Source organism: Pseudorca crassidens, chromosome 11 (assembly GCF_039906515.1).
Source record: "Pseudorca crassidens isolate mPseCra1 chromosome 11, mPseCra1.hap1, whole genome shotgun sequence".
Classification (NCBI taxonomy): Eukaryota; Metazoa; Chordata; class Mammalia; order Artiodactyla; family Delphinidae; genus Pseudorca; species Pseudorca crassidens.
In genome coordinates, this window is record NC_090306.1 from 35,533,300 (window position 1) to 35,560,611 (window position 27,312).

General features: G+C 34.3%; 1 protein-coding gene across 4 annotated transcripts in view; it reads left to right on the forward strand.

The window, feature by feature from the left end:
- CNTN1 (contactin 1) overlaps window positions 1–27,312 on the forward strand; it is a 371,063-nt gene that overhangs the window by 277,718 nt on the left and 66,033 nt on the right. For all 4 annotated transcript variants that reach the window (XM_067696189.1, XM_067696191.1, XM_067696187.1 and 1 more), the window contains 3 exons: window positions 5,901–6,059; window positions 16,617–16,766; window positions 25,534–25,604. In XM_067696189.1, coding sequence (XP_067552290.1) covers window positions 5,901–6,059; window positions 16,617–16,766; window positions 25,534–25,604 — 380 coding nt within the window. The remainder of the gene's footprint in view (window positions 1–5,900; window positions 6,060–16,616; window positions 16,767–25,533; window positions 25,605–27,312) is intronic.

The following is a 27,312-nucleotide window of genomic DNA, read 5'->3' on the forward strand; positions in this document are numbered from 1 at the left end:
GAGTAATTACAAATGGAAATAAGATGACACTGAGATGTCTTTCCTGCTTAGTGCCAAGGCTTGCATTAAATGTGTGCTATGCGGAGTGGAGTCCAAGAAGGACCAGCAGTTTTTTGGGGTCCAGTTCTAACTACAGGTATTTAGAGAGCCAGTCAGCCTTTTGGAGGGAGAAGGTGCGTTAGGGTTACTGCCTAAGTATTGGCGCTGACTCAAGTGACGCCTGGGGTATAGTCATGGGTACTATGCATCCATCGTGTTTAATCCTGGAGGATCCCAGTTTCAAATCTTCTATCCCACTGGACTTATGGGAAAATTAGTCTCAGTTATTGATTGAGAAAATACAGTCAGCTTATAATGTGTGAATAATCATTTTGATAATTTTTTTCCTGCTATTTTTCCTCAAATGTCTAAAAACTACTTCACTGAGTGTTACTACATTCCTAAAGAAGAAATGGCAGAATTGAGAAATAATTGTATTTATGTTCATTTTTCCTTCTAATTACTTTACATGTGAAAGAAAACTGAGTGGAAATCACATCTGTATTTTGTTCACACATAGGTATTTTTTTCTAAAAACACTAGTAAAATTCAGGAAAGTTTAACAAATCCCTTCATGATAATAAAAAAAAACTAGGCATGTAGTAGGAATTTATAAATGGGTGATATCTTTACCTTCACTTATCTGAATTAACAGATCACAAAATGATTTAAAAAGCTGCAGTCAATATATCGCAGTTTTTGTCATTTTACTCACAATATGCACTAGTGCCCAAGTAATTCATATTCTCCCCAACAAAAAAGGTCTCTAAAAAAAAGCAGTAAATACCATTTTTGAATTTGAAGCTGCTAATGCTGTTTTTAAATGATTGTTTTTACTATAGTTAATGAAAAGTCTCATGGCAAATCAGTTGAGTTCAAGTCTTAGCTTTGCCCTTTGCTAGCTGGATGACTGTGGCTATTTTATTTAATCTGTCCATATCTGGGTATCCTCATTTGTAAAATAGTGAAAATAATAGTGCCTACATCATAGCATTATTTGTAATAATTATAAAAGATTTAGCAATGACTCAGATATAATAAGGACTTAGTAAAATATACTACTTTTATTAAAATAGACAATATAAATTTCCTTACTTAGTAAAATATATTACTTTTATTAAAATAAACAATATAAATTTCCTTTTTTGGATTCACTAACATTTTATGCTCTTATGAGTTCATACTTTTTTAAAAATGCAGGCAAATCCAAGAGAAGCACAGTATAAATGTGCTAGTTATCAGGTAGTTCTCTGCAGGCTTTTTGTGGACAGACACGTTTGGGCTGCATGATTTGAATTTCAAACGGGCTTCTTCTCGCTTTGCCTGGGTTGTACCAGGAAACTCAGTCTCTTGTCTTTTTCTGTACTGTCACAGACCAACTGTTTCATTCTGGCAATAACCTTTCTGAACTGTAGCAACGTTTTGTAAAATGTACAGGTATTGGCTTCAGTGATCTCTAAAGTGTGTGTGACCTACATTACATAGCCAAATGTTTTCAATATTTGCCTGTAGTCAGTGATTTAATAGTAAAAACATTGAGAACCTAGAAAAATTTAGGAAAAGAGAATATGGATGTGGCCAGTGAAACTACATTGAACCACAGATGATAAAGGACCATTCTGGCTATTTCCAAAGCCTCCACTATGTAAAAAAAAAGTGACAGAAAAAAGCCTCAGTAATTATAGACTCCTTTTGCCTGATTTTGAAGAACTCACAATGTAGAAACATAACACTAACAAGGATCTTGATAGACTACTAATTATCCCCCATAGGTGAGATTTTTTGGAGCTTTCTCAGTCAGTAATCTCTGAGAGAGATATTTAAAGCCAGAGAGAAAGGTTATAATGGTGAAAAACAAGAATTGAAAGATAGAGGGTAATGCAAATAAAAAAGGAAGAACAGTCCATAGTGGCAGCCTCTACCTGAAGAAGTACAGAAAGGTAGTGGTTGAACACTATGATATTGAAAAGGAAAAGAAGATGTAAAGAATCAACATTGAAGTCTGTACTGTTAATTTATAAAGGAGGAATTTAGTCAGCTGGACAGGCCTAACACAGTTAGTGATGTCCACACTTAACGACATCTGTCAGCATTTGGAAGAATCGGAAAACAAAAATAGCAGCACTGTTTTATGAACATGATACATAAGCTTAATAAAATGAATATCAGAACTCCAGGGCATGGGGGGTATGCAAGTAGTATAGATAAAACCATATTCATAAAAACTAAAACCAAAAAGCATACTTGGAATAACTTTTTATCCCCTCCTTCCTATCTCTTTTTCTCATTTTCTTCTCTTTCCAACTCCTTTAGTATTTACTAATAGTGAGAACTGATGAAAAGCCTTTGCAGGGTTAGTCAGAGAAATATTCCAGTTCCTTCTTTTTTTATTCCCACTATGGATCATTAATGATAAAAACAAAAGACAGAAAAAAATGGATGAATAAAATAATCTGTCATCTAATATACTTATGCATTTAAAATACAGGTCAAATTCCAAAGGTCCTTTCCCTCTGACCAATTTCTCTGTTTCATGATAATTTAAATTTGGTATATATAGTGTTCTTAGCAATCATTAGCTATCTGCCTGAGGACACCTAAGAAACTGGAAAGGTATACCGATAGAGTAATAGTGAAATAACCTGTATCTAGCTGTCTATTCGCTTACATTTTCCCTAGCTTCAATTCTTTCCTTAAAGATTTCTTGAAAGTGTTTGCACAGTGATGAGAGCTTAAAAAAGAAACAAACAGACTCTGAGTCAGAATTATGTATTGCTTTTTTGTCACCGAAGAAAGAATCAGAAGGACTGCCAGTTCCTAAATGCCTGCCTTTGTGCTGAGGAACTAGTGGCTGCATTATTTCATTTTCTACCACAACACTTTTTTCTCCATTCTGAACAGAAAATCTGAACAAGTAACATCAGCTACACTGCTTAGAAAACCTTCCTTCTGGGAGACAGTGCAGGGCTGGCCCAGTTTGTCTCCATAGAACCACTCTATTTTTTCTGCATCTTGATTCCTTAGTACACATTAGAGGGCCTTCACATCCCCAGCCATTCCTCACCTCCATCAAATTTACTAGAAATACCTTACTTTTGAGTGGAAACAAGTGATGAATGAACAATCGGGTAAACAAATCCCTGTTAATTATTAACAAGTATTACTCCTGTCCTATAGTTCAGATGCCCAGAAAGCTCTTACAGGTGTAACAATAATAACATTAATAGCTAAAATTTACTAAGGACTTCCTGTGGACCAGGCCTAACACTACATTCTTTAAAGGTTTTTTTTCAATCCTAACAACAATCCTATCTGGTCAATTTTTATTACTCCTATTTTATAGATGAGAAAATGAAAGTTGAGTAAATTTGAGAAACTTGCCCAAGATAGATCAAGGAACTGGATTTAAAGTCAAGCCTTTTTTAACTCTAAAATCTCTGCTCTTTAATAGTATATTTTCTCTCAGGTATTTTCTGGGAGATATTTGTATTTAATTACTAGATGGAAAAATCTACTTTATATCAAAGTGAGCCATTACCAAATAATATTGCCACACAGTGGTTTTGGGAATATCAACCAACTCCTTTCCATTTGTTTTCTCAATTTCACCTTCTTATGATGATACAGTATTTCAATACAGATTGTATTGTGAATGACTGTTATGTTTACAGAACTGTCTGAAGGTCAATGTGATAAATTTATTTATGTCTCCACCAAATATTTACTAAGAACTCACTATAGACCAGGCATGTATCAGAGAAAAAAATGCATAAGTATAATTACAGTCTTTTGCTCAACAATATTGTTCTTCAGTGAATGGGTGACTGGATAAATTATCATGCATATAATGTCCCAACAAATACACTAATAGTATGTGACTTTAATCTGACTTTGCGAAGGTCATTCATTTGCCATCAAAGAACTTCACAGAATAATAGTAGGGAAATGATTTTCACTTTAATGGTAAAAGACAAACCTATGGCAATTTTGCCTTAAATTCCCTTTAACATTTTCTGAATGCCATAACTTTATGCTTAGAAAAAGTGTCTGAATGCCTTCACTATAAGACTTTCTCTTCCTTTTAAAATTTTTATTTTTCATTTCTAATTTTTAATTTTAATACTCTGAAATATTCCACTCAGTAATTGACTTGGGATTATACTTCATGTGAAATAAGGAACTTGGTGGTTCTGATCAAGAATGTGCATAGTATTTCAATGTGTTTTTTACATATGAAAAATACAATGTGTTCTTTCTGAATATCAAATGTGTTTTATATAATTTATGTGGCTATTTTCATTAATTGTGGATGGTGTATTATTATTACTTTTAATTAACATCAGGAAGTACAAGAATACTATTACAGATTATACATTTACAAAAATTTATTTACCTTTATTAATTTGTTATATAATTCCAAATAAAATTTACTACCATCAATAGGCTGTGTCCTGTGTTATTTTAATATTAGTAGTAATGCAGTTTTGTCGATCTACACACACGTTTTCCTCCTTGGGACCAACCGCAAGGAAACTGGTGAAGGTTTGTGGTGTTCTCTATACCTTTGCAAAGACCAAAGCCCATGCGGAGAAAAAAGGCCAAGTAGACAAAGCATCTGATCTGACATTTAAATAGGAAGGCACTTACTTTCAGCTAAAAGATTAAAACTTTGTTTTATTTAATACTTTTTCAACAAAAAAAGTTGCCACTTAAAAAAGTTGTTGATTATTATACTCACTATGCCTATTCAGTTGGGGATGGCCTCCTTTCTGGTACAAAGAAAACAAGTGATGTCACTGTCTGAAATGTCTATTCTAGGAGTTCTCTGGCAACTGAGAGCCTTCTTTAGCATTGTAAGTGATAGATGCCACATTACCACCTAAAGGACGTTTTGTTACAGTTTTACAAAGAAGAAATCATGATGCAAAGTATAAGTATCTTGTATACCATGTATGCCATAATCCTGGCATTCACTACTGTCTATTACTGTTATTTATTTACCGGGCCAATTCACCCTTTTCAAGACAAAGTGCTGTTCAAAATCTAAAAGTTATGTCTCATTTATCTTGTCATCTCTACCACCCAGAACAGTGTTCTCAGTTTAGAGAAGAATATTAATACTGAATTACGAAGCATCTCTGAAAGCCTATTTTTAACATTGTTTTATGTTCTGCAGTAATAATTCTTCTGGCCTAAGACTCTTCAGTATATTATTTGATGTTTTCAGATCATTCCTCGTTTATCTGAATTGACAGTTGTTTTCTACATTTTATATAAATAGAAATATTTCTTTTAATATTATTTATTTCTATTAGTTTAACTAACATGAAATGTATTATCCAAAATGATGCATACAAGCATTCTCAGAAATTTCTACTCCAAGTAACATAAATTATCTATAACGTTTAGAGTTATATGTCCTGCCTCCTTTTGGGTAGACAGAATGAAACATACGACTGACTACCCTCATATCTGGACTGTGCTGTCAGCTCTGATCCATGTATTCAGCAAACATCCATTAACTATCGCTATGCTACAATCTGTTATGTCAGGTTCATTTGATGCCAAATGCATTTTATGAGTCAAGGAGTATCATATGTTTGTTATAATAATAATGCCGTTTTTAAAGGACAGAATTTATCTCCTTTCATAAAAAGAGACATCACGAAAGCATTTAGTAAAAACCATAAACACCATTATTACTGCTTCTTATAGTTTATGTTTAAATGGACTATGACACCACTGATTTCATCGTGTATATGTTCTTTAGATTAATTGCAAAGAGGGCATTTTTGTATTCTAATGTGTACTTAATTCACTAGCTGGCATTCATTGATTCATTACTCAAATTTTCATTTCAGGCCCTCCAGGCCCTCCAGGTGGTCTGAGAATAGAAGACATTAGGGCCACTTCTGTGGGACTTACTTGGAGCCGTGGTTCAGACAATCATAGTCCTATATCTAAATACACTATCCAGACCAAGACTATTCTTTCAGATGACTGGAAAGATGCAAAGACAGGTGAGTTTTTTTTGTTTGATTAATCTGTTCATATTTTGAGATGAATTTTTTTTTTTTTTTTTTTTTTTTTTTTTTTTTTTTTTGCGGTACGCGGGCCTCTCACTGTTGTGGCCTCTCCCGTTGCGGAGCACAGGCTCCAGACGTGCAGGCTCAGCGGCCATGGCTCACAGGCCCAGCCGCTCCGTGGCATGTGGGATCTTCCCGGACCGGGGCACGAACCTGTGTCCCCTGCATCGGCAGGCGGACTCTCAACCACTGCGCCACCAGGGAAGCCCTTGAGATGAATTCTTTCATCAAAAACAAACAAAAAAAAACCTGGATATTTTAATAATTTTATCATCGACCCTGAAAATTTTCTTAAAACAGACAATCCCAATGTTTTAGTAGTAAAGAAAACCACAGCAAACTAAATGTTTTAAAGCTATAGAGGAAGAAGCAGCATGTCTAAATCTATAATGGGGAAGCAAAGAGAGGTCTCCTGGGTTTCTTATTTGAGCTACGTGTTAAGTCTAAAATGTACTAGGAAAAAATTATAAGGAAGGTAGATTTGGAAAATGGCATCTATAACTTATTATTTATGACCCTTTTTATCCAATTATATAGGCACTATAGTTCTGCATTCTAAAAAAAGGTACAATTAATCATAAAGATTAAGCACCTAAATCTTACTATCATAACTTTTTACTTTCTGAATATGTTCTTATCTGGCTTGAATTTCCTCAAAACAGGTTTTTAAAGAAGTCTAGCACCTCAACCTTTTTTTTTCTCTCATATTAAGATTTTCTAACAGACAAAAACTAATTAAGAGCAAGTGGGTACTTTTCCTTGTGTATAAGTTATTACCATTGCCATTTGTCATCACTAGTCTTCAAATATCACACATCAGCGTATTTTCTCATAGAACATGAAGGAAGATAGAGGATTGTTTTGATAAAATAACCTGTTTATCTTTGTCATTGTTGACAATATTTTTAACCAAACTTGCAGTTGTCAGAATTTCTTTCACATGCATAAAGAAGAGGCATAGAAATATGTTCTCAGTTGTCACCAGAGGGGAGAAAAAAAAAAAAAAAAGTGAATAGAGTGTTCCTGTTTTTTAAAAAATGAAAAAGAATTAATCCCAGCATATCTTAAACCTGCTCACTTTAATCTTAACATAACAGAATTTATTTGTATCGCTCCCTGAGAAGTTTTAATTTAGATTCACCTCTTTTTTTTGATAATTTCTTCCTATCATGGGAAATAAATGAAATATAAACTTGAAATCTGTTACAAGGGTTTAGGATATATTTTACCATTAAGTAATTCTCCACATAAGTGTATGAAGTTCAGAAGAATTAGAAACAAGTGAAACATTTCTATTACATTATGCTTGTGAGTGTAAGAATTATCTATAAATATACTTGGCAAAATCAGACCTTTTGAAAAACAATTTTAAAAACCGTATAAATATTTGATAAAGCATGAGCAGTTTCTACTTCTCTAAATAGAATGAAAATGGATGATAATGATAAAACAATAGATGATAATTTATATCTAGCCAAATTTACATTAATTTGTAAATTTGAGAGCAAATGAAATAAACATATGGTTAAAATTTGGTTTGGCTTTGAAAAAAGAATAATGATTGCAATCATCTCCATTAGTTCTTACCATGCTTACCACATTATGCTTAACATATGGCTCAATTAAAATATGCTTCCCATTAAAAAAATTTTTCCACTATAAATTAAGTTGCATGAGGGGGAAGACTTTTGTTTGATTCACTGTGCTATCCCTAGCAACTAGATCAGAGCCCATAGTGCTCATTCATTAAATACATATTTATTGAACTCCCACTGTGTGCCTGAACCTGTCCTAGATACATAGTTGACCAGCACTGAATAAAACAGAGAGAAAAAAAAAGTCAAAAGAAAAGCCACAACCCTACCTTCAAGGAGCTTACATTCTAGTAGGAGAGATGATAATAAACAACTAATTAAAATATATAATAAGTCACATGGTGATTAGTGATAAAGATAAACAACAGAGAAGGGAGATGGGGAGGCAAGACTTGCATTTAAATAGGATGCTTCTAATATTAGCATAGCCACTCCAATTTGTTATGGTACCTGTTTGCATGTTATATCTTTTACAATTGCCAACCTATTTGTATATTGAATCTAAAGTATATTTTCTGTTGACAGCATATAGTTGGATCTTATTTTTTATCCAGTCTGACAATCTCTGCCTTTTGATTAGATTATTTAATCCATTGATATTTAATACTATCATGGATGTAGCTGAATTTATATCTGCCACTGTATTTTTGTTTTCTAAATGTTCCATCTGTTTATGTCATTTTATTTCTTCTTTATTGCTTTCTTTTGCATTAAATGAATATTTTCTAGCATAAAAATTCAACTAATTTAATGAAATTCTCTAAATATAAAAACTTAATGAATACTCTAGAGCTTACCTGGTATAATGGAATTTATCACAATAAACTTCATATTTTTACCAACAATATCAGAGAGATATAGAAACATTACTCTTAGCACTATTCCATTCTGCCCCTTTTTTGTGCTATGGATTATTATTCATACATCTATATTATATATATTATACACCTATGTATGTTGCAAATTCAATAAACTGCTGAAATTGCTTTCTATAATTTGAATGTCTTTTAAAGAAGCTAAGAGAAGAAAGGAAAACAAGTATATATTTATAGTTTGTTATATTAAGTAACATATTAAATATTTAACATTTCTGATCCTCCTCATTTGTTTCTGTCAATTTGAATTATCATCTTATGTTATTTTCTTACTGTAATACAACTTTGCTTCTACCTGTCCCTTAAAGTTATGTCAAATATATTATATTTCTATATGCTGTAAGCCCAACAACACAATTTTATTACATACACACACTGTATATATACATTTATACATATGTATATGTGTATGGGTAGATGCATAAGTAGATAGATAAACATAGATAGATATTCTCTACAATGGCCTTTAAATCAGATAAGAGAAGAAAGAAGAAATATGTATTTATACTTTTCTAATTACATAATTACCTTTACCAGTGCTCCTTATTTTTTGGGGATGGTTTTTTCAAATTACTGTCAATAGTCAACTGCTTTCAGCCTGAAGAACTTTTTGGAATATTTCTTGTAAGTCAGGTCTGCTCCCAACAAATTCTGTTTTTGTTTATCTGGGAATGTCTTTATTTTGCTTTCATTTTTAAAAGGTAGTTTTATTTTCTTGGTTGACAGCTTTTTTCCCCCCTTTATGCCCCTGGTGATAAAGGGCATCTTGGATGGAAGTTCTTTTCTATTCTCAGTTGCTGAAAGTTGTTTCTAAGTCCTTCATACTTACCAATATATTTTCTATTTCTGGGTTTTCCATTGCTTTCTGTAGAACTGGATTTCTATCTGTTATAATTTTTCTAAGTAAGGAACTTCTTTTAACATGTCTAACTCTTCAGGTTGCTGAAGTCAAAGACCTTCAGCTTTTTTTTACACTAACAAATAGTTTTCTTTTAATATTTAAGTGATTTTTTGGATATATGTTCTAAGCTGCTTTTTTTGAGCACTTAATAAAGTGTCTTTGTCTTTTTGCCTTCATTGTTTCTGACAAGAAGTCAACTATTCTTTTTACCTTATATTCCTGTATTTAATGTGTCCATATTCTCTAGCTGCTCTCAAGATTTCCCTTTGTATTTGCTTTTCAGCTTGATGAGAATATATTTATCCAGATGCAGTTTACTGGCATCTTAGACCTTTGAGGTGATATCTTCCTTCAGCCTTGGAAATTCTCAGACATTATCCCTTTAGATATTCCTCTGTCCCACTCTCGCTCTTCTTGGTCTCTAGTGAAATATATGTTAGATTGTTTGATGTGTTCCACAGATCGTGGACACTGTGTGTGTGTGTGTGTGTGTGTGTGTGTGTGTTGATTGATTTTCAAACATTGTGTGTAAAAGAACAGAAGAGGCTGAGTAAATATTTTTTTCCCAGGAAAATTCATGTCATTCTTTCAGGGGTTGAGTCAATCTAATCTGTCATTGAGATGATCTGAGCTTTGCTGTTAAATTCAGTTCTATACAGGCTTTAATAAGTGTTTTGAGTACAGGATCACAACCTTTCCCCCATATTGCATGTCTGGAGGTTTTCCAGTCTTCCTATCAGACTTCAGCTTTCTTCTCCAGCTTGGACAACAGAGAGAGCTCTTGCTCCTCCCCTGCTCCTGCCCCAGACAGCTGTTGTCTGATAATCAGTCTAAAGCACAGAGTGCTGGGACGGTGGGGGAGAATTTTCTCAGTTCTCCTATCCTTCCCTCAGACTTCACAGATCCAAAGCACCTGCTCCTCAGATGGGAGGCAAATCTCTGTTACCCTCTTACCACGCACCCAGCTACACGTGGGCACTCACTTATATCCAGTGTAAGGCTCAGAGTGCATGCAGGGTCTCAATTTTCCTGCTGTGCTCTTAGATTTGAGCAGATCTGAGGTGTCTATGCCTTTAAGGGTGGTCTCTCAGCACTCTTGTCCGGCTTCCGAACTTTCTTGAATGCATCTGGTAAAGCCTATGGAGAAAGAATTAGTCAACAGGTAAGGACTCTCCTTGATTTGGGGCTCCCAGGGATTCAAAATAGCCATGCCAGACTGCACTTTATCTTTAAATATCTATGAAAAGTTAAACTGCCTTTTTCTTATGAACGTCTATGACTAAATCCTCCTCTCCCCATGACTCTACTGATGATGACTTTAGTTCATTGGATTTCTTCACAAACTCAGCTCTCCAATGGCCTCTAAAAAAAACTATTATTTTGTAGATTATCTTGCATGTTCTTCCTGTTTGTTGGTCAGTAAAGTTATTGTGACTGTGTTCTAAGTGGAAGTGGAAAAAAAAATTTATAGCCAATGTAGAAATAAAAATCACGTGGTTCTTATTTACAGTGGTGTCCACTGAAAAAAGAAGGTATAGGATTAAATTCAATTTCATGCAGGTAATTAGTTAAGGTGTCCAATAAATATTTTTCAAAGATACCAACTTTCAGCATTCCAATGATTAAATTTAGAATAATGAGAATAATAGACTGTAGATCTTTAAAACAATCAACTGTAAGCATTACTTCTCTGGAACATTTTTGGGGATGGACAACAGAAACCTGATACCATTCCTAGGGTTCTACAAGATGCTCAGGTCACGTTTAGAATGTGTGTTGGATTCCGTGCTGCTACTTTCAGAGGAAAAAATATAGAATATTCTTGGTGATGGTGTGGGTGTGTGTGTGTGTGTGTGTGTGTGTTTGTGTGGAAAAGGAATGTTGGCCAGAATATAAAATGGCCTGGAAACTGTGCTATGAGGAGCAATTGAGAGAACCTCAGATATGTTCTTGAAAAAGGAGAAGAAAAGTGTCTTTATATTTAAAGTTTTGTCTTGTGGAAGACTAGAATTAATTGTTACCAATCCTCTGCAATTTTCGTTGTGGCACATAAATGTTCCTCTGAATTTTAGATTATTTCCTCAGAATAGACGTTTGTGAGTTAAATTATTGAGTGTACGCATGCTTAAGCCCATAAGCTTACTACAAAATTACGCTGTAGAAAGGTGGAATAAGTTTTATTCCAATCAACAATATATAAGTGTCTCTTCCACCATACCTTTACTTAGTATTTTCTTTTTAAATCTTTGTCAAATTGATAGGTAAAAAAAATGAAAAAGCATTAGGCTCCTTGTAGGACATTTACATTTTAGAATTTACTGTTTTATTTTTTGCCTTTCCATAGCTTCACTTTTGTTGCTCTTATTTCAAAGATAAACTTCTGGGTTTTTATGAGGCAGCATGCAAACTTTCCATAGAGAAGAAACAATGAATCACATTTTCTGGGAATTCAAAGAACAATCTGATTCTCTTTCTCTGCAAGGAACATTGTCACACCTCTGGCTCTTCTCTGAGTCCTGCCAGATGATCTACAGGTTGGGTCTAGAGCCTCTAACATCACACTGAGTAGTTGTGTCAGAGCCAGAGAGAGGCCTTTAATTGTCCATTTTCATTCTGAAACAATGGACCAACTTTTTCGGCTAGATCCCCAAGTGGGTAATTCTTTCTGAATAGTTTCAAATACTTGGGTTTTAGATTTAGATGGAGGATCCTAAGGGTTCAAACTGTGTTTAAACCCCGGGGAAATAGCAGAACTCACTATGGCAACTTCCAAGAATCTAGAACAGGTGTGATTATATTGCCTGGAGTTATTTTTGAAACATCTGCTTTTTAGTCTGGAGGTCATTGTGCCTAGTTCTGAAGCTGCTCAGGGAACTAGTTGTTGTGGTCTGAAGGCAGAGCACCACAAAGCATGGTTGCCAGGCAATTGTGACTATTGGCCTTGGGATACCCATGAGGCTTGCTTCTCTTTTCCTCCAAAGAATAGTCAGAATTTTTTTTATTCTGAGCCTTATGGACTAAAGGTATTTGAAAATAGACCTGTAGATTAGTGCTCATGGCTGGTTAGCAAAATAAAACCTTCTAAAGGGGGTCTTTTGACCTGAATATTAAAGTAAGGAGTATGTCTCTTATTCTGTATCCCTTTGCTTGAAATTTACACTTAGAAGTAAAACCAAGATTCAAATAGCTACCAGGTTAATATACAACATTTTAGTTTTTTATAGAAAGAAGCCTCTGACAGCCTTTATACAGTTAAAATCTGATTTCCAAAACTGAAATTGTCTGTAAAAAGTGGCCTGACTCAGAAATGACCCAGTTAAAACTCAGGAACTTGAGACCACAGTCCTGATTCCTGGTACTTGCCTCTATTTTGCCAAGTACTCTCCTCTCTTTCTGACTCCAGGAATAGCAAACAGGTTGCAAGGAACTTGGCTGAAGAGAGGGAACACAAAGTCCCTCTGCTCCTGATTATTGTGCATTTGGCTTGGAGCAAGAATCTCTTTCCAAAGCAAAGATGACCTTTGCTTCCAACCTATCTACGTGGGTGGTTTTGGAAAAATAAAATCTATCCAATAGTTCCTACCAGGGCTGAAGGGGTTGGAGAAGGTACAAATCCTTTTATAGGGACATTTAAGGCTCAGAATAAAATAAATAAAAATGTGTACTAGAGGTAAAACACAGTAGCAGTGGAGGAGAGAAATTGAAAAGGATCAACTCAGAGTTAAAGAGGGTGGGAGAGAGCTTAAGAGGATGGAGATGAGGTCTACCCTCTGCTTTAGACAGGGCAGGATGATTTATGAGCTAAATACAGGCATAAGAGCCATAGAGCATGGATATTTTGTAGTGGGACAAGGTAACAGAGTGCCCTCTTTTCTTCTACCGGTTGCCTGCCTGATTCAGGGTTGAAGGAGACAATAAGGTTATACACACGGTTGTGCTTCTTGCATTAAGACATTGTCGACTCTAAATAAGCACAACTTTTGTATTTGTAGTTTATTTGTATCTTTTACAAATATTTATAAAGTACTTCTACTTACAAAACATCATTCTAGGTGTACCAGGCACTGAGTGGTTCCCAAACATGAATAAGAAGTAAAAGAAACATATGTATGTCCATAAATAATAACCAGGAACAAACAAGGGGCAACATAGAGACATATTATAGGTGTGGCCTGGTATGGACATAGCCGGTCTTGAAGTTCAAGTTGTAAAGTGGTGATATGGGCTACCGAGCTCAAGATTGGACTGGAAAAAAGTTAGAAAGAAAACTTTTAAACCCTGTTCTTATGATGTGGTATGCATCCAAAGTCCTGTCCCCCTCTGGGGAAGGAAAGCAGGCCATATACAGAGCCATTTTTAATTCTAAATACATTTTTATAAAATGATTGGCTTTAGTCATTTTTTGCTAAGTTAGCCCTATTACTTATATAAATGGTTTTATAGAGGGGGTATTATAAAGATATGTCAAAAACTTATTTGTTTTAGATACTTATCTTCTCATAAGTATTGATGTCAGTGTGTATTAACAATGATCATAATTAGTTTTGTTCTAAAAAGAGAGGTGTTCACAACTGTTAGCTATCCTTTTAGACTATATTATTAACTTATAGATATCAAATTCTTTCCTTAATCATTTGGAAGTTACATTCTGGAAGTCCATCTTCCTAACATCCACTTCCAGCTTCCCCTTTTGAAAGTTGTTTGCATCACTGGGTCAAGGGTTTCCTGCTGAGGTCTGTCTTCTCATGGTTGTAACTCCAAGGCTTTCTGCTTATTCATCTTCCTCTCTTCATCTCAGACTTCATTTAGTCACAGGCCTTACTCCTCATCTGGAATCTAAAACCTACCCTAAAATGACACCAGTTGACTTTTCTTTCTTTATCTCTCCCCATTCTTCCAAATGTTTTCTGTAGTAAAGTATGAATTTCTACCCTTTGAACATGTTCCTGATCTTCCATTTGTTTGGAGATATTTTCATACTGGATCCTCATACATGCTCAGAATCAGTCTGTCAGCTGTAGTTTTCACTGCACATCCATCTGGCTCTTCCTGTCTGATCCAGCCTTCACCTGCCCCTACTTGTTGACTGCCCAGCTGCTTGGAAGAAGCCCCAGGGTAGCCTTTACCATCGTGAGAACACCATGCCTTTGTCAAGAGGGACCCTTTAGAATGGTTCCCGTATTTCCATTCTTCAAGTATTTAAATGGTGCTGGGGTTTTGCAGCATAAGAAGCAGGAGAGAGGATCAGACTGCCTCCTTGACCCTTCTATTATACTTTTTTACTTGGACACCCCGGACTCACAAACTCACAAATATTTCCATCAGCTTCAGCCTCTAAACCTCTGTATTAATTCCCTATGTCTGTCATAACACATTACCACAGATCTGATGGTTTGAAACAACAGAAGTACAAAACTAAGGTGTTGAAAGGGCTGCACCTTCTCCAAGGATCTTAGGGAACAACCCATTCCTTGCCTCTTCTAGCTTCCAGAGGCTCCAAATACTCCTTGGCTTGTGGCTGCATCACTTCAATTTCTGCCTTTGTGGTCACATTTCACTCTTTTATATGTCTCTTTGCTGTGTTTCTTTTATAAGGACACTTGTCATTGGATTTAGGGCCCATCTAGATAATCCAGGATATCTTATCCAAAGATTCTTAACTTAATTTGTCTTAAAATTAAAATGGTCTACAAGACCCTTTCTCCAAATAAGCTCACATTCATAGGTTCTGGTGATTTGAACATAGACATATCTCTTGTGTGGGGGGAGTCACCATTCAACCCACTACAATGGCTCCTTCTATAGGAGGCTCAAAATCATAAAAAGGCATCTAGTGAAGAAGGAGGCCACTCTACCCAGTGTCATAACAACCAGCTCTGTGTTTTCCTTTTCTCCATGAAGAGTCCTTTGCAAATCAAAAATTCATCTTCCCTCTTCCAATTACCTAAAATAACTTCCTATGTACACGAAGTAAGACAAACAAATCCCAATTTGGTGTGAGGAAGGGGTAGAGAAAACAGGAGATAAAGAAGCAGAATTAAAACAGAGGAGAAGGAAAGCCAAACTTTTAATCAGAAAGTCAAAAATATATGTCAATATATATAAAACAAATTCTTAACAAAATAAGAGACTGGATGGCAAAATTAGTGTCTAGGAGAGTTATGCCACACGTGCCACACATGACAGTGTGAGGCATGGGATAGTCTGAGCCGTTAGGAATTTGTCTAAAAGTAGAAACTGGGCACTGGGATGCTTAACATTTATTGTGATGATGGGTACAACATCTTAAAAAGCTATTTATTCATGGTCTGCAGTGCCAGATAAAAATTCCTTGAGTAATAAGATAATGAGTCATATATAAGCCTAAAGGAACACATTTTCCAATAAGTGATGTACAGGTATTTACATGCATATGTATGTGTAAGTTAATTATTAAAAACACATGTGAGAATATTTTAGGGGAGCTTAAAATAATGTATAATCCTGCCTTGGTTGTATGTTTTATCATACCTCAATTAAATAAGCAGTCTTGAACGTATCTTACCCCTAAGTTATAATTTTCCTGTTAGTATCTAGTGGCATCAATTCTGAGAAATACTTAATAAATCTGAATGAATTATTATAACCTTTATTATTAGTGCCCCAAAGGATTTGGGTATAAATCTAAAAAGCTAACTACAAAAGAGTATAAACATACAGGTACCCTAGTAATAAATCATTCACTACCCATACACTACATCAGTGGCAGTCCATAAAAATTTTAACTGCACAAGTTGTACCTTTGCCTCAAAATACAGCCCCTCGCTGTTCGGGTTGTAGACAGTGGACGAGCAGCAGAAGCAAGAGCTGGGAGCCGGTTAGAAATGCAGAATCTCAGTGCTCCCACCCTGTACTTAATAAATAAATGATCCATGTGCATATCTCTCTTTCTAACGTGTTATCTATTAAGGACCTCTCCTCTCACTCCCTTGAACTTAACATTTTGTCATTCCTACTTTTTATTTTTATTTCAACTCAATGGAACATGTGCCATTTTCTCAAAACAGTAAAATAAAAAGAGAGAATTATAAGAATGATGTTACTCAACTAATATTCTCTATTTAATATTTATTTTATTTAGATCCTCCGATTATTGAAGGAAATATGGAGGCAGCAAGAGCAGTGGATTTAATCCCGTGGATGGAATATGAATTTCGTGTGCTAGCAACCAATACATTGGGTATAGGAGAGCCCAGTATACCATCAAGCAAAATTAAAACAGATGGTGCTGGTATGTAGAAGAAACTTTTTAAAATTTAAAAGGTTTATAAATTCAGTGACACTTTAGCATATAATTGAATGTATTTGGAAATAATGCTCTGAGGTAAGTACTTTATCTAAAAAAATGTGTGTATATGTATCTCACACAGGTGTGTGCATTGTGTCAAGACAGTCAAAAACCAAAAGAGAAAATATAAAGCTTTAGAATATTCTTACATAATTAATGGAAAAGAGGTAAATAGAGGCAACTATATGATCCACTGAACACCACTTAAATGAAGTTGGTGTTTAGAATATAAACTTTAATGTAAATTGTGAGTCTTAACCGGGCAGAGTCATGGTTAAGCAGATTCCATGATTTAGAAGGCTCACAATTTGTTTTATCTCTCAAAGACATGGATAACCGAACAGCCACGTGGATGGAGGGTATGGGCAGGAGAGCAGGGTGAGCCTGGTAAGGAGGGAATGTGATGGGGTCTCTTGGATCTATACCACCTGGGGAGTCAGAGCATCTCAGAAATAGCTATAATGTGTTCTTTTAATATTAGGTGTCGCTCTAAATGTGCTCTTTTATCACAGCTCAACCATGGCTATTCTTCCAATTTAGGTTCACATTTTTATGCTAAATACCAACTCCATTTTAATAGCCTTTTATACAAGAAATACCCCACTCTGTTTTCCTTCACCCTTGAATTTCTAGGCAAAAATATTGTTCTGATTCTAATAATAACTCTTCTTTATTATTCCCTGTCTATGAAAAAGAAAATGTTTTGTAGACTCTCTGAGTTTATTTTTACTGCTCCTTGCCAAACTTCAGTGCTTTATTTGGGGGAAAATATTTTAAATGGATGACAGAATGCCATTAAAATTCTGCTGTGATATCTTAATATCACTTATCCACATTTCTGGCTACGTCAATTCCTTGGTCTAACTTCTAAATAGAATTATGAATTGTACTGTCATTAGTTTTTAAAGCCAAGTTATTCACAGAGACTGCCATCAATAAATTATCTCTTAAAGTTTCATGTAATTTCATGTAATTTATCAGATAAAACTGATGATTCTGTAATAAAGGAAGAACAGAAACACTAAAATACTGATCTGTGCTGAGCATTTTCAGATACATTTCAGTTAATCCTCACAATAATATTTTGAGGTAGGTATTACAATCCAATGCTCGTTAATAGGCAGTAGACTCAGAAACACTGAACAGTTTACCTAGGTTAATATAACTACTTGCAAGATTCAGAATTCAAACACAGACCTGATACATTCAACTTTCTTTCTTAAAGGTGTTTTCTCAAGCAGGACTCCTAAACACACAGCCATTTATATGAACCTTTATTTTTGCGTTCTAGTAGAAGCTCATATTTCATTCTAAGTTACAGAGCTAGATATGACTTAAACACCGTTTTTTGTTTTACTATATCCACCTGTGAAATGAACACAATTGTTCCTTTTTCTCTGCCTTGCAGAAATCTCATTAGGATACGGAGGTAATATATGTTGCAGCTTTAGAGAACACAGATACCACATAGCCAAGATCCTTGTGTTTGTTTGGTTTTGATTATTCCCTAGAGCCTCCTATGTTTGTAATAGAAGTTTCTGTGTGATGGACTGAACACAGTTGCCCTTTCTTGAAAAACAAAAATAAAAACGAACTGGCACATTATCTGACTGGTGGTTTCAACCACATAATTCATGCTGAGAAATCATGCACTTGCTTTGATATAACAAGTATTCATTTTCAAAATAAAATTGCAAAAATATCAAATGATTAAGTTGGTCTAAGCAAACTTATTTCAGTTAAAAATTATAACATGCTTATCTCAGATATAGGCCTTTTTTTACCTCATTGAGCTTGGTTAATTTTCTGTGATCTGTTGACTAGCACAATATGAATTAATTCTGATCCAAAAACAACATTGTTCATGGGGAGGGAAGATACTTTCTCTGGCATTGATGATAGGAGTAGACCCTCCCCGCTGTTACCAAAAAGTTGTAGGAACTCTGTTACTAAAAAATTATGTATTATTTATTTCAAAAATGATTGCTTTAGTATACTTCGGTTGATTGTCTGGACAGAATTATAAGAACTTGGATTTTTTTTTTAATCTCAGTGTATATTTGATTAAATTAAATGTTTTTAAGAACAGCAACAGCAAACCATGTTTCAGAAAGAAAGATTCAATCTGATTCTTTCATCTGTGAATCTATAAATATAATTTATATTTAGTATCATATTTAGAAGATAAGAATACTTTTTGATGTGCTTGCTACCTGTAGTTTGTATGTAACTCTGAAGGCTTTCCAACCTTAATGTCTTCTTATCTTTAGAAATGCTGGGAAAAATTTGTTTTAGTGATATCAAACCTAAAATTTTGGTAAGGTTGTTACTTTCAACTAACAACTTTTGGCATCACCTTCATTAAGCATGACCTCTAACATGTTTGCTCAAATGGTATTTTGTTAAGGAATTCATTCTCTCTCTAGTGTACTTGGAAAATAACTTCTCTTAAAGGCCTTCACACACAAAACAAACATATGAAGTGATAACGGTCTTATTCACAATGCAAGATTTGGCCCAATCGTGATATAATAAGATGATGCCTTCCTTTCAGTTGTGAAAAAATAAATCCTATAACCTCTAATACATTTGTTAATCTTTCATAAGAAAATATTTTTGGATCCTTTATTAATCAAGTTTTGTGGCTACTATCATTTATGCACTTGCTGTATGTTATCACAGAGTGCTAAACTCTCTACTTGCATTGCTCCACTTAATTCCCACAATGACTTTATGCAACTGGTATTATTTATTCTAATTTTACAGACAAAGAAGTCAAGATTACACTTGGTTAATGTGAAGCAGAGCTAGTATTCAAATTCAGGGCTTTGCAATTCTAAAAGCTTCATTCCTAAATAATTTTCTAGGAGGGCAATATGCAGTATTAAAGCTCTGAGACACTGATCCTTTAGTAGAATACTGGTTCCATCATTTAAAACTCTGTGATTAGAGGCATGTTACTTAACCTCTCTGAGCCTCAGGTTTCTCATCTCTAAGTGGAAATTATTTATCTTATGAATTTTTTATGATTAAAAACATGTAAGGAAAGCAAAGTTAGTGCTGTCTAGTGCATAATATTTTCTGAATAAAATTTTTATTATGCCATTAATGCTCATTTTAAGCTTTAATATGCTTATAAGAAAATATTGATCACCTCTTTTGGCAATATATTTCCATTTTTATTAACATAAAAGAGGATCATATAATTTCATGTAATTTTAATCATCTTAAAGGAATAATTTATATATTTAATACAATACAATCCAACAGACTTTCTCTTTAATTTGTTTTTCATTTCATCCTGTTTTTGAAAAATTGAATATTCATAAAATTGGACATTTACATTTTTTATCCTTACAAAAAAATAAAAATACTTTCTGAAACAGGGGGATGTTTGTCTTGTCACGTACCATTATAACAACTCTCTAAGAGATGCCAGCATATGTTATGTGGGATAAAGGCTGGTTCCCATTTGATGGAAAGGTTGCTCCTGTGCCTCATTATACTGATTGAAAGACAGGACATTATCTAGTGCGGCATATGCCCTTATCTGTCCAATTACTTAATTTTAAGATTGCCAGGCACAGTTGGGTATATTCTTTGGTTTCAGACAAGTGCATTATAAAATGGATGGCCCCAAATGAAGAATTAGAAGATGTGTTTGTAATCATTGTAACCCATTTAATTTTGACTGTAAATAAGAGATAACAGAAGCATCCTTCAAAGTGATGTGTCATTGTAAGACATACCCCCATAGCTAATAGCTCTGCAGGTGCAGTTGGTAAGTCGATATCCTAAAATGGTACATTCAGGTTTGTTTTGACAACTTTGCTATTTATTTGCCAGATCAAACTAAGAAGGAAAAGAGAAAAAATAACATAACACTGTAATCAGCACTTTCATACTATGTAGAGAGCTTTAATTTCATGTCTAATGAAGCTATTTGGCTGTGTCATTTATTTTTATTTTTTTAGATATGTTTGATAAAGGAGGAGGATGGTGCTAAGAACATGTTTTATAGCTAGTAAGGTGCTATGTTAAAGTTAGCAGCTGTCACTAGTTATGTAATAGAAAAATCTTTTTTTTTTTTTGAAGAAGCAAAGAGTGTAGATTTTTAAGCCATCAGGAGGCCTGAGTTAAAGTTGCAGCTTCTCTACATGTGAGTAGTGTGACCTGGGCTAGTTAACTAACTAATTTTGGGACTCATTTGCCTATTTTATAAAAAAAGAATAATGCTACTTTTCTGTATATTTATTTTTAAGTGCTGACCTGAGTATCCAATTAGGTACGATATGTAAAAATCATTTCTAAGTTCTAGATGAGTCTTTTAATAAGCTGGGCTTTTTTATTCATTTATTCATTCATCCATTCATCCAGCAAACTTCTATTAGGGATTTTTAACACAATGAGGATATTTAACACATTGAATTAAAACCAGTTGTACATATTTAATTTTATTACACTAGCGTTTTCAGGACCAGAATCAGATTTTATTCATATTGTTAACTTTAGTGCTTAACACAACACAGTGTCTATAACTGGTACTTAAAATTATTTATAGAAGGAAAAGAGAGGAACAAGAAGGGAAAGAGGATGGTTCTTGTAATTGTAAGTTAATAGAGGATAATGAAAAGTAGTGATCAAACCTACTGTGATATTTGCATATTAAAATTTAGAAAAATATATTACCAAATATAATTTGTTTTGTTTGAAACAAGGTTAACATATACATTAGATGCTTTTGTTTTTAATACACTGAGATAAACTAGGAAGTGTTCATTCTTTCACTTAAGTGAAAAATCCATAATCAATTTGGGTTCTTTATAATAAATTTACTATGCATTATGCTTATTTCAGTTTGTAGCATTCTTTTCTGCCCATCTAAACATTCCCCCAGATGACTTGTGTTTAGACTATCATTCTATTGAGCAGTTAACGAATTTACTCTGCTACGCCCATTTAACTTTCCTGTTTGAGAACAAAATCTACATTAATAAGCAAACTACAATTTTGGCCTGATAAGATCTAAAGACATTAATGTTTTTGTGAACAATTTCAGACCCTATATAATTTTTGCCTGGGAAGAGCATCAATTTAACATGGTAGATGCATAAAGAATGTTAGCAATCTGGTCCACCATCAGAGCAGGAGATCATAAGAATTATGAAGAACTCATTTGAATATCTAAATATTATACAGTTAATTTGATTTTATTAATGACTTCAGAAAGAAAATATATTTACAGATAGAATAAAAGCAGATGTAAGGCTTTAATCCCTCTGTTTATCTAGACCCTAGAGCATTACTTACATACCATTTTGAATCTCTTACTAAAAAATTTGTTTTAAATCACAGTGAAATTCTGATGCAAATTGAAATGAGAAGCTACATTCATGGTAACTTTATTTCTGTAAAACTGGAAAGCAATAATTAACAAAAATTGAGTAGTCCATATATTTTAAATCAAGGACCTTTCTTCCTATACTCCATGATTTTTATAAATTAGGATTTGTCACAGGGCAGTTTGTACATTGTTAAATAAAACGCCAAAGCCCCAAATGTTGCTTATATGCAAATACTTAAGCATTCAAATTTACAAGTAAAACTGGCAACAGTTTCTTTTCATAGGAAAGAATAATCATGACATTGGCTTGATTTTCTTTTTAAATATTTTTTATATCTACAACTGAAATACAAAAGCCTTCCTATAAACATCATTAAGGAATCATTATTAGACTGAAATCATTGCAAAATGACAAGTTTAAAAGCCTCACTATTTTAAATTGTTTATTCATTGTTAATTCAAGAATTTTGTATTTTTCCTAAATATTTGTTTAAATTCTTTTTAATAATTTATTGTTAAGAGAAAGTCTATTTTGCTCACTGTCAGATGCCCTGGAGCCTAAAGTTAAGTAAACTTCCTTGTGCTCAGGGTGATTTACTTCCCTGAAAGGAATCAGTATTTGGCCAAGTCCTCCTGTTTTCTGCAGGGCTGAATACAAATACAGAATAGTTAGGTATTCAGATACATGTCAAATATGTAGGTTATTTGCCAATTCCACTTGTGAAAAAATGTCCCTTAGCTCCTAAAGCTACAAATGAACATTCAAAGCTTAAAGAAGGAAATTAAAATATAAAACACTCTATTTTTCCAAGTAAGATATAAAACTCTATATAAAGAGATATAGCTAGGGCTTCCCTGGTGGCACACTGGTTGAGAGTCCGCCTGCTGATGCAGGGGACACGGGTTCGTGCCCCGGTCTGGGAAGATCCCATATGCCGCAGAGTGGCTGGGCCCGTGAGCCATGGCCGCTGAGCCTGCGCATCTGGAGCCTGTGCTCCACAACGGGAGAGGCCACAACAGTGAGAGGCCCGCGTACCGCAAAAAAAAAAAAAAAAAAAAAAAAAAAATATATATATATATATATATATATATATATATATATATATACACATATATATATATATATAGCTAGGGCTTCCCTGGTGGCGCACTGGTTGAGAGTCCGCCTGCCGATGCAGGAGACATGGGTTCATGCCCCAGTCTGGAAGATCCCACGAAGCGGCTGGGCCCGTGGGCCATAGCTGCTGAGCCTATGCGTCCGGAGCCTGTGCTCCACAACGGGAGAGGCCACAACAGTGAGAGGCCCACGTACCGCAAAAAAAAAGGAAAAAGAGTTATAGCTACCTTTATTTCTGTGCTTTTGTTCTGTCTTATTTTCAGCATTGTGAACTCAATGGATGATCTTTGAGGAGGAAAATAATCTTAAATCATCACTTATTTGAAATGTGTTAGACCTGAAACTAAAAGTGACGAAATGTGAAAAATATTCACTCTAGCATAAACATACTCTATTTTTAGCTCTGTTCTAAATAACAAAGGTTAATATTGATTATAATTTAAAAGATTATAGTGAAATGCTTTGGTAAATAATACTTGTCCTGATGAAGGCAATATTTGATTCAACAAATTGCAATATAATAAATTAAATTATTCTAGAGTTATCTTTGAAATTATTTGCCTGTGACCACAATATTTGTACTTAAACACAAAATTTGATTTATTCATTGATTATAAGACATGTTCTTTGTTTCTGTATAGCATGTAAAATTTTAACCTCAGAATATGAGTTATGGGGCTTAAAGGGTTTCCAGCAGTATTTTAATGTCCCAGCCTTCAATATGTATTTCATCTAAAGTGCTGCAAGTAAATTACCTTTTAACACCCCCATGCACTCAATTTAATTTCTAACACTCAAGTGGTGACAGTTAATAATAAATAATAAAATAATAAAATAAAATAGAATAATAAAATATAATCTCTCAAGCTTCACATTAATTTCTTAATCAGGAAAGGAAACCATATAGTTTTATAGATATAAAGAAAAGCCTGTATTTTGTTTGTTTCTGTGCAATTAATGTGCATAGTTCAGCAAAGAATTTATGTGGCTAACATAGAGGAAGTTTTGAAGTATTTATCTGTGAATCACAATTACTTGTTAGGATCTGTAACTCAGTAAATGAGTACTCTGTAGAAGGTGTGACAGTTTCCTTTAGGGAAGGACTATTTGGGGAGTCATGGAAGAACTGACATGTCATCTGTTCTTTAAAATGTTAAAAGAGCCGGGAATGATATTTCAGACTGAACCACAGCGGTTGTGTGGGAAAATGTATGTCCTCAGTAAAAACATGGTCTTCACCTGCGTAGCTGGGTAGCTGGTCTCCAACTGCCTGGAGTGCAGGAACAAACTATGCTTTAGTATTATCTGTACAACTCCAATTAGATGCAAATCCAATAAGGTAAAGGCTACAATAAGGTAGAGTACGCAAATCTGATAAGATATAGCACCCACCTTGAAGGACTTCCAAGGAGAGAGAATAACTTGGAGAAAAACAAAGAGGCCATTGCACTTGGTAGTTAAAAGAAATTTTGTGATTTTTGAGAGAGTGATTTCAGTAATATGAAGTGGAAACAGATTATGGGTTGTTAAAAAGTGATTATGGAGTGAAGTATAAAAATAGTCATATATCATTCTTTGCAGTTCAGTGACAGGAAAGGGTGAGATTAAGAGGAAAACATTATTACAGGATGATTTTTAAGGCTGGAGAGACTGAAAAGGATAGTCATTACAGTAGAGACTGAAAAATAGAAGAATAATATAAAAAGATGGAAGTAGGTGAGAACTGGAGTCACTGATGGGACAGGGTTCCAGAAGAGATTTAGGCATTGAAAATAAGAGCATAAGAACAGCATTAGATTTCTGTTTCCAAATATCTCAGGGAAGCATAATCCTATGTTAATGCACATGCACTGTTTCTTAACAGTTATTTGTAGATTGAGGCATAAAACTAACACAACAGTAAGTTGTTAGGTCATAGAGTTCAAAGCGAGCTGTGAAATATTTAACCAATAAAATACGTCTAATCTTTCAAAACCATATTAAATAAAAGGACACAGAAAAAAAAAAGATGGGAAGGCAAATTTGCTTCACTACTTTGTTGAAGGAAACTAGTACATTTCCTGTGGCACTGAACCAATTCTTTTCTTGGCAGTAAAACATTATTACAGCAACTATGCGGCATTGGATCATGTGTGCAGCTTGTCTTTCCTGGTGAAAGGAAACATGTACAGTTTCTAAGTGAATAAGAACTCTAACATAAGAAAATAATTACAGGGCCTCTCATTTGTAGCTTTGTTTATTTGTTTCAGCACCTAATGTGGCTCCTTCAGATGTAGGAGGTGGGGGTGGAAGCAACAGAGAACTGACCATAACATGGGCGGTAAGTGCTAAGAAGTTGCATATGTTAATAGGCTGCTTTACCTACACTTAATCTCAAACGCATTTTGCTTCCTGAAATAAATTGAAATAAAAGACAATGCCCCAAACCCAAACAAGAATAAATTACTAAAATTATTTTTTTTTTCTTAAATGCATGCCAGATTTTACCTGGCTTACTATGGCTTAGTGCAATTCTTATACCAAAACAGATTATTGATGCTAAAGTATCTGTAGGTTTAAAGATTAAACAAACATTCAACTCTCTCATTCCAGAGATATTTTGTACTCTCTGTGGCCTGGTAACCCAATTGCAATTCACATTTGCTCTGGACTTTCAGAACTCCAACGATTCAGTTAAAAAATCTTTTGTATCAGCATCTGTTTTAAAATTGGAGCTTGCTTTCTCACTTGAGACTTACTTTCATCACCATGTGTAATCTATCATTGGTCAGTCTTAGAAGTCCCCCCAAATGACTTGTTATTAAGGTGTCCAAAACATTGTATTAAATTTTTATGACCCAAAGGGGAATTTTTTTTCAGAGACTATGATGTCTGGAATACAATGCGTCTTAGCTGAATTTTTGAAGTGAGAGAGATACTGGGGGCGGGAAAGGCTTTGGTAACATAGATTTGCCTGAATTAGACACCTGGCATTTATCTAGGTAACATGTTTTGTATAGCTCTATGTATCCGTTAAATATTTTTAGTATTTAATCACTGCAGAAAATCAAAGAACACAACTAAGGCTCCAAAGGATTCTGAGAACTACAGGAAAAATGACAGGTTTTATTCTTTACATGAGTTAAATTGATTTATATAATAAATGGATATTTAGCAGAAATTGACTTCACTCTGTGCTCTGCAGTCATATTTTATACTTGGCATTTAAATCACATTTTTAAGTAAGATTTAGAAAAAAATTGCCTTTTCTTCATTCAAATCTCAAATGATTTGTCAGTTCTAGTGTCAGTGTATCACACAAAAGTAAAGATATTGGAAAAATTTTAACATCTTCCTCCTTTCTTTAGGCTTGATTTTCTTAAACTATGTAGATATGTGTGTCACAATAAGATGAGGAGCTTGTCAAAAAATTCAGAATTGGGAATTCCTATTTCAAAAATTTGAAATCAATTCTCTGAGACTAGGGCCTGAGAATCACTAATTTTTGAAAACTCCATAGCTAATTCTGATCTACTAAATTGCAAAAACTAAGTATAGAACTATCAATAAGAAAAAATATTTAAATTATGGTGGGAATGTTAAGCTATTCTATTAATAATGTAAAATCATATTTTGTATATCCTTGTGATCATGCTTCAGGATTTCTATATTGTGCAACCAAGAACAACTTCTTTTCCCTTTGAACTTTGTACATTTACAGACATTCCTGTTTAACCTATGGATATTCAAGCTACTGTGTTGTATTTAGTTCAAGGTTTTTCCTCAAGACACCGTAACTTTGATATTCTGGTGAAAAAAGTCAATATACAATGGGCACATTTACTTCATTGGCTAAAAAAGACTAAATGATGGATACTCAGTAGAACTTGCTTTGAGTCAGTATTTATAAATAATGGATTGTTAGGGCTGACACAGACTTCTTTATTGAGCAATTGTTATATAATAATAACTCTGAGAAAATAATGCAAAACAGAGCTCTTACTTCAGCCCTGGAGTCAGACGGGACCCATAGCCAGCCTCCTACAGAT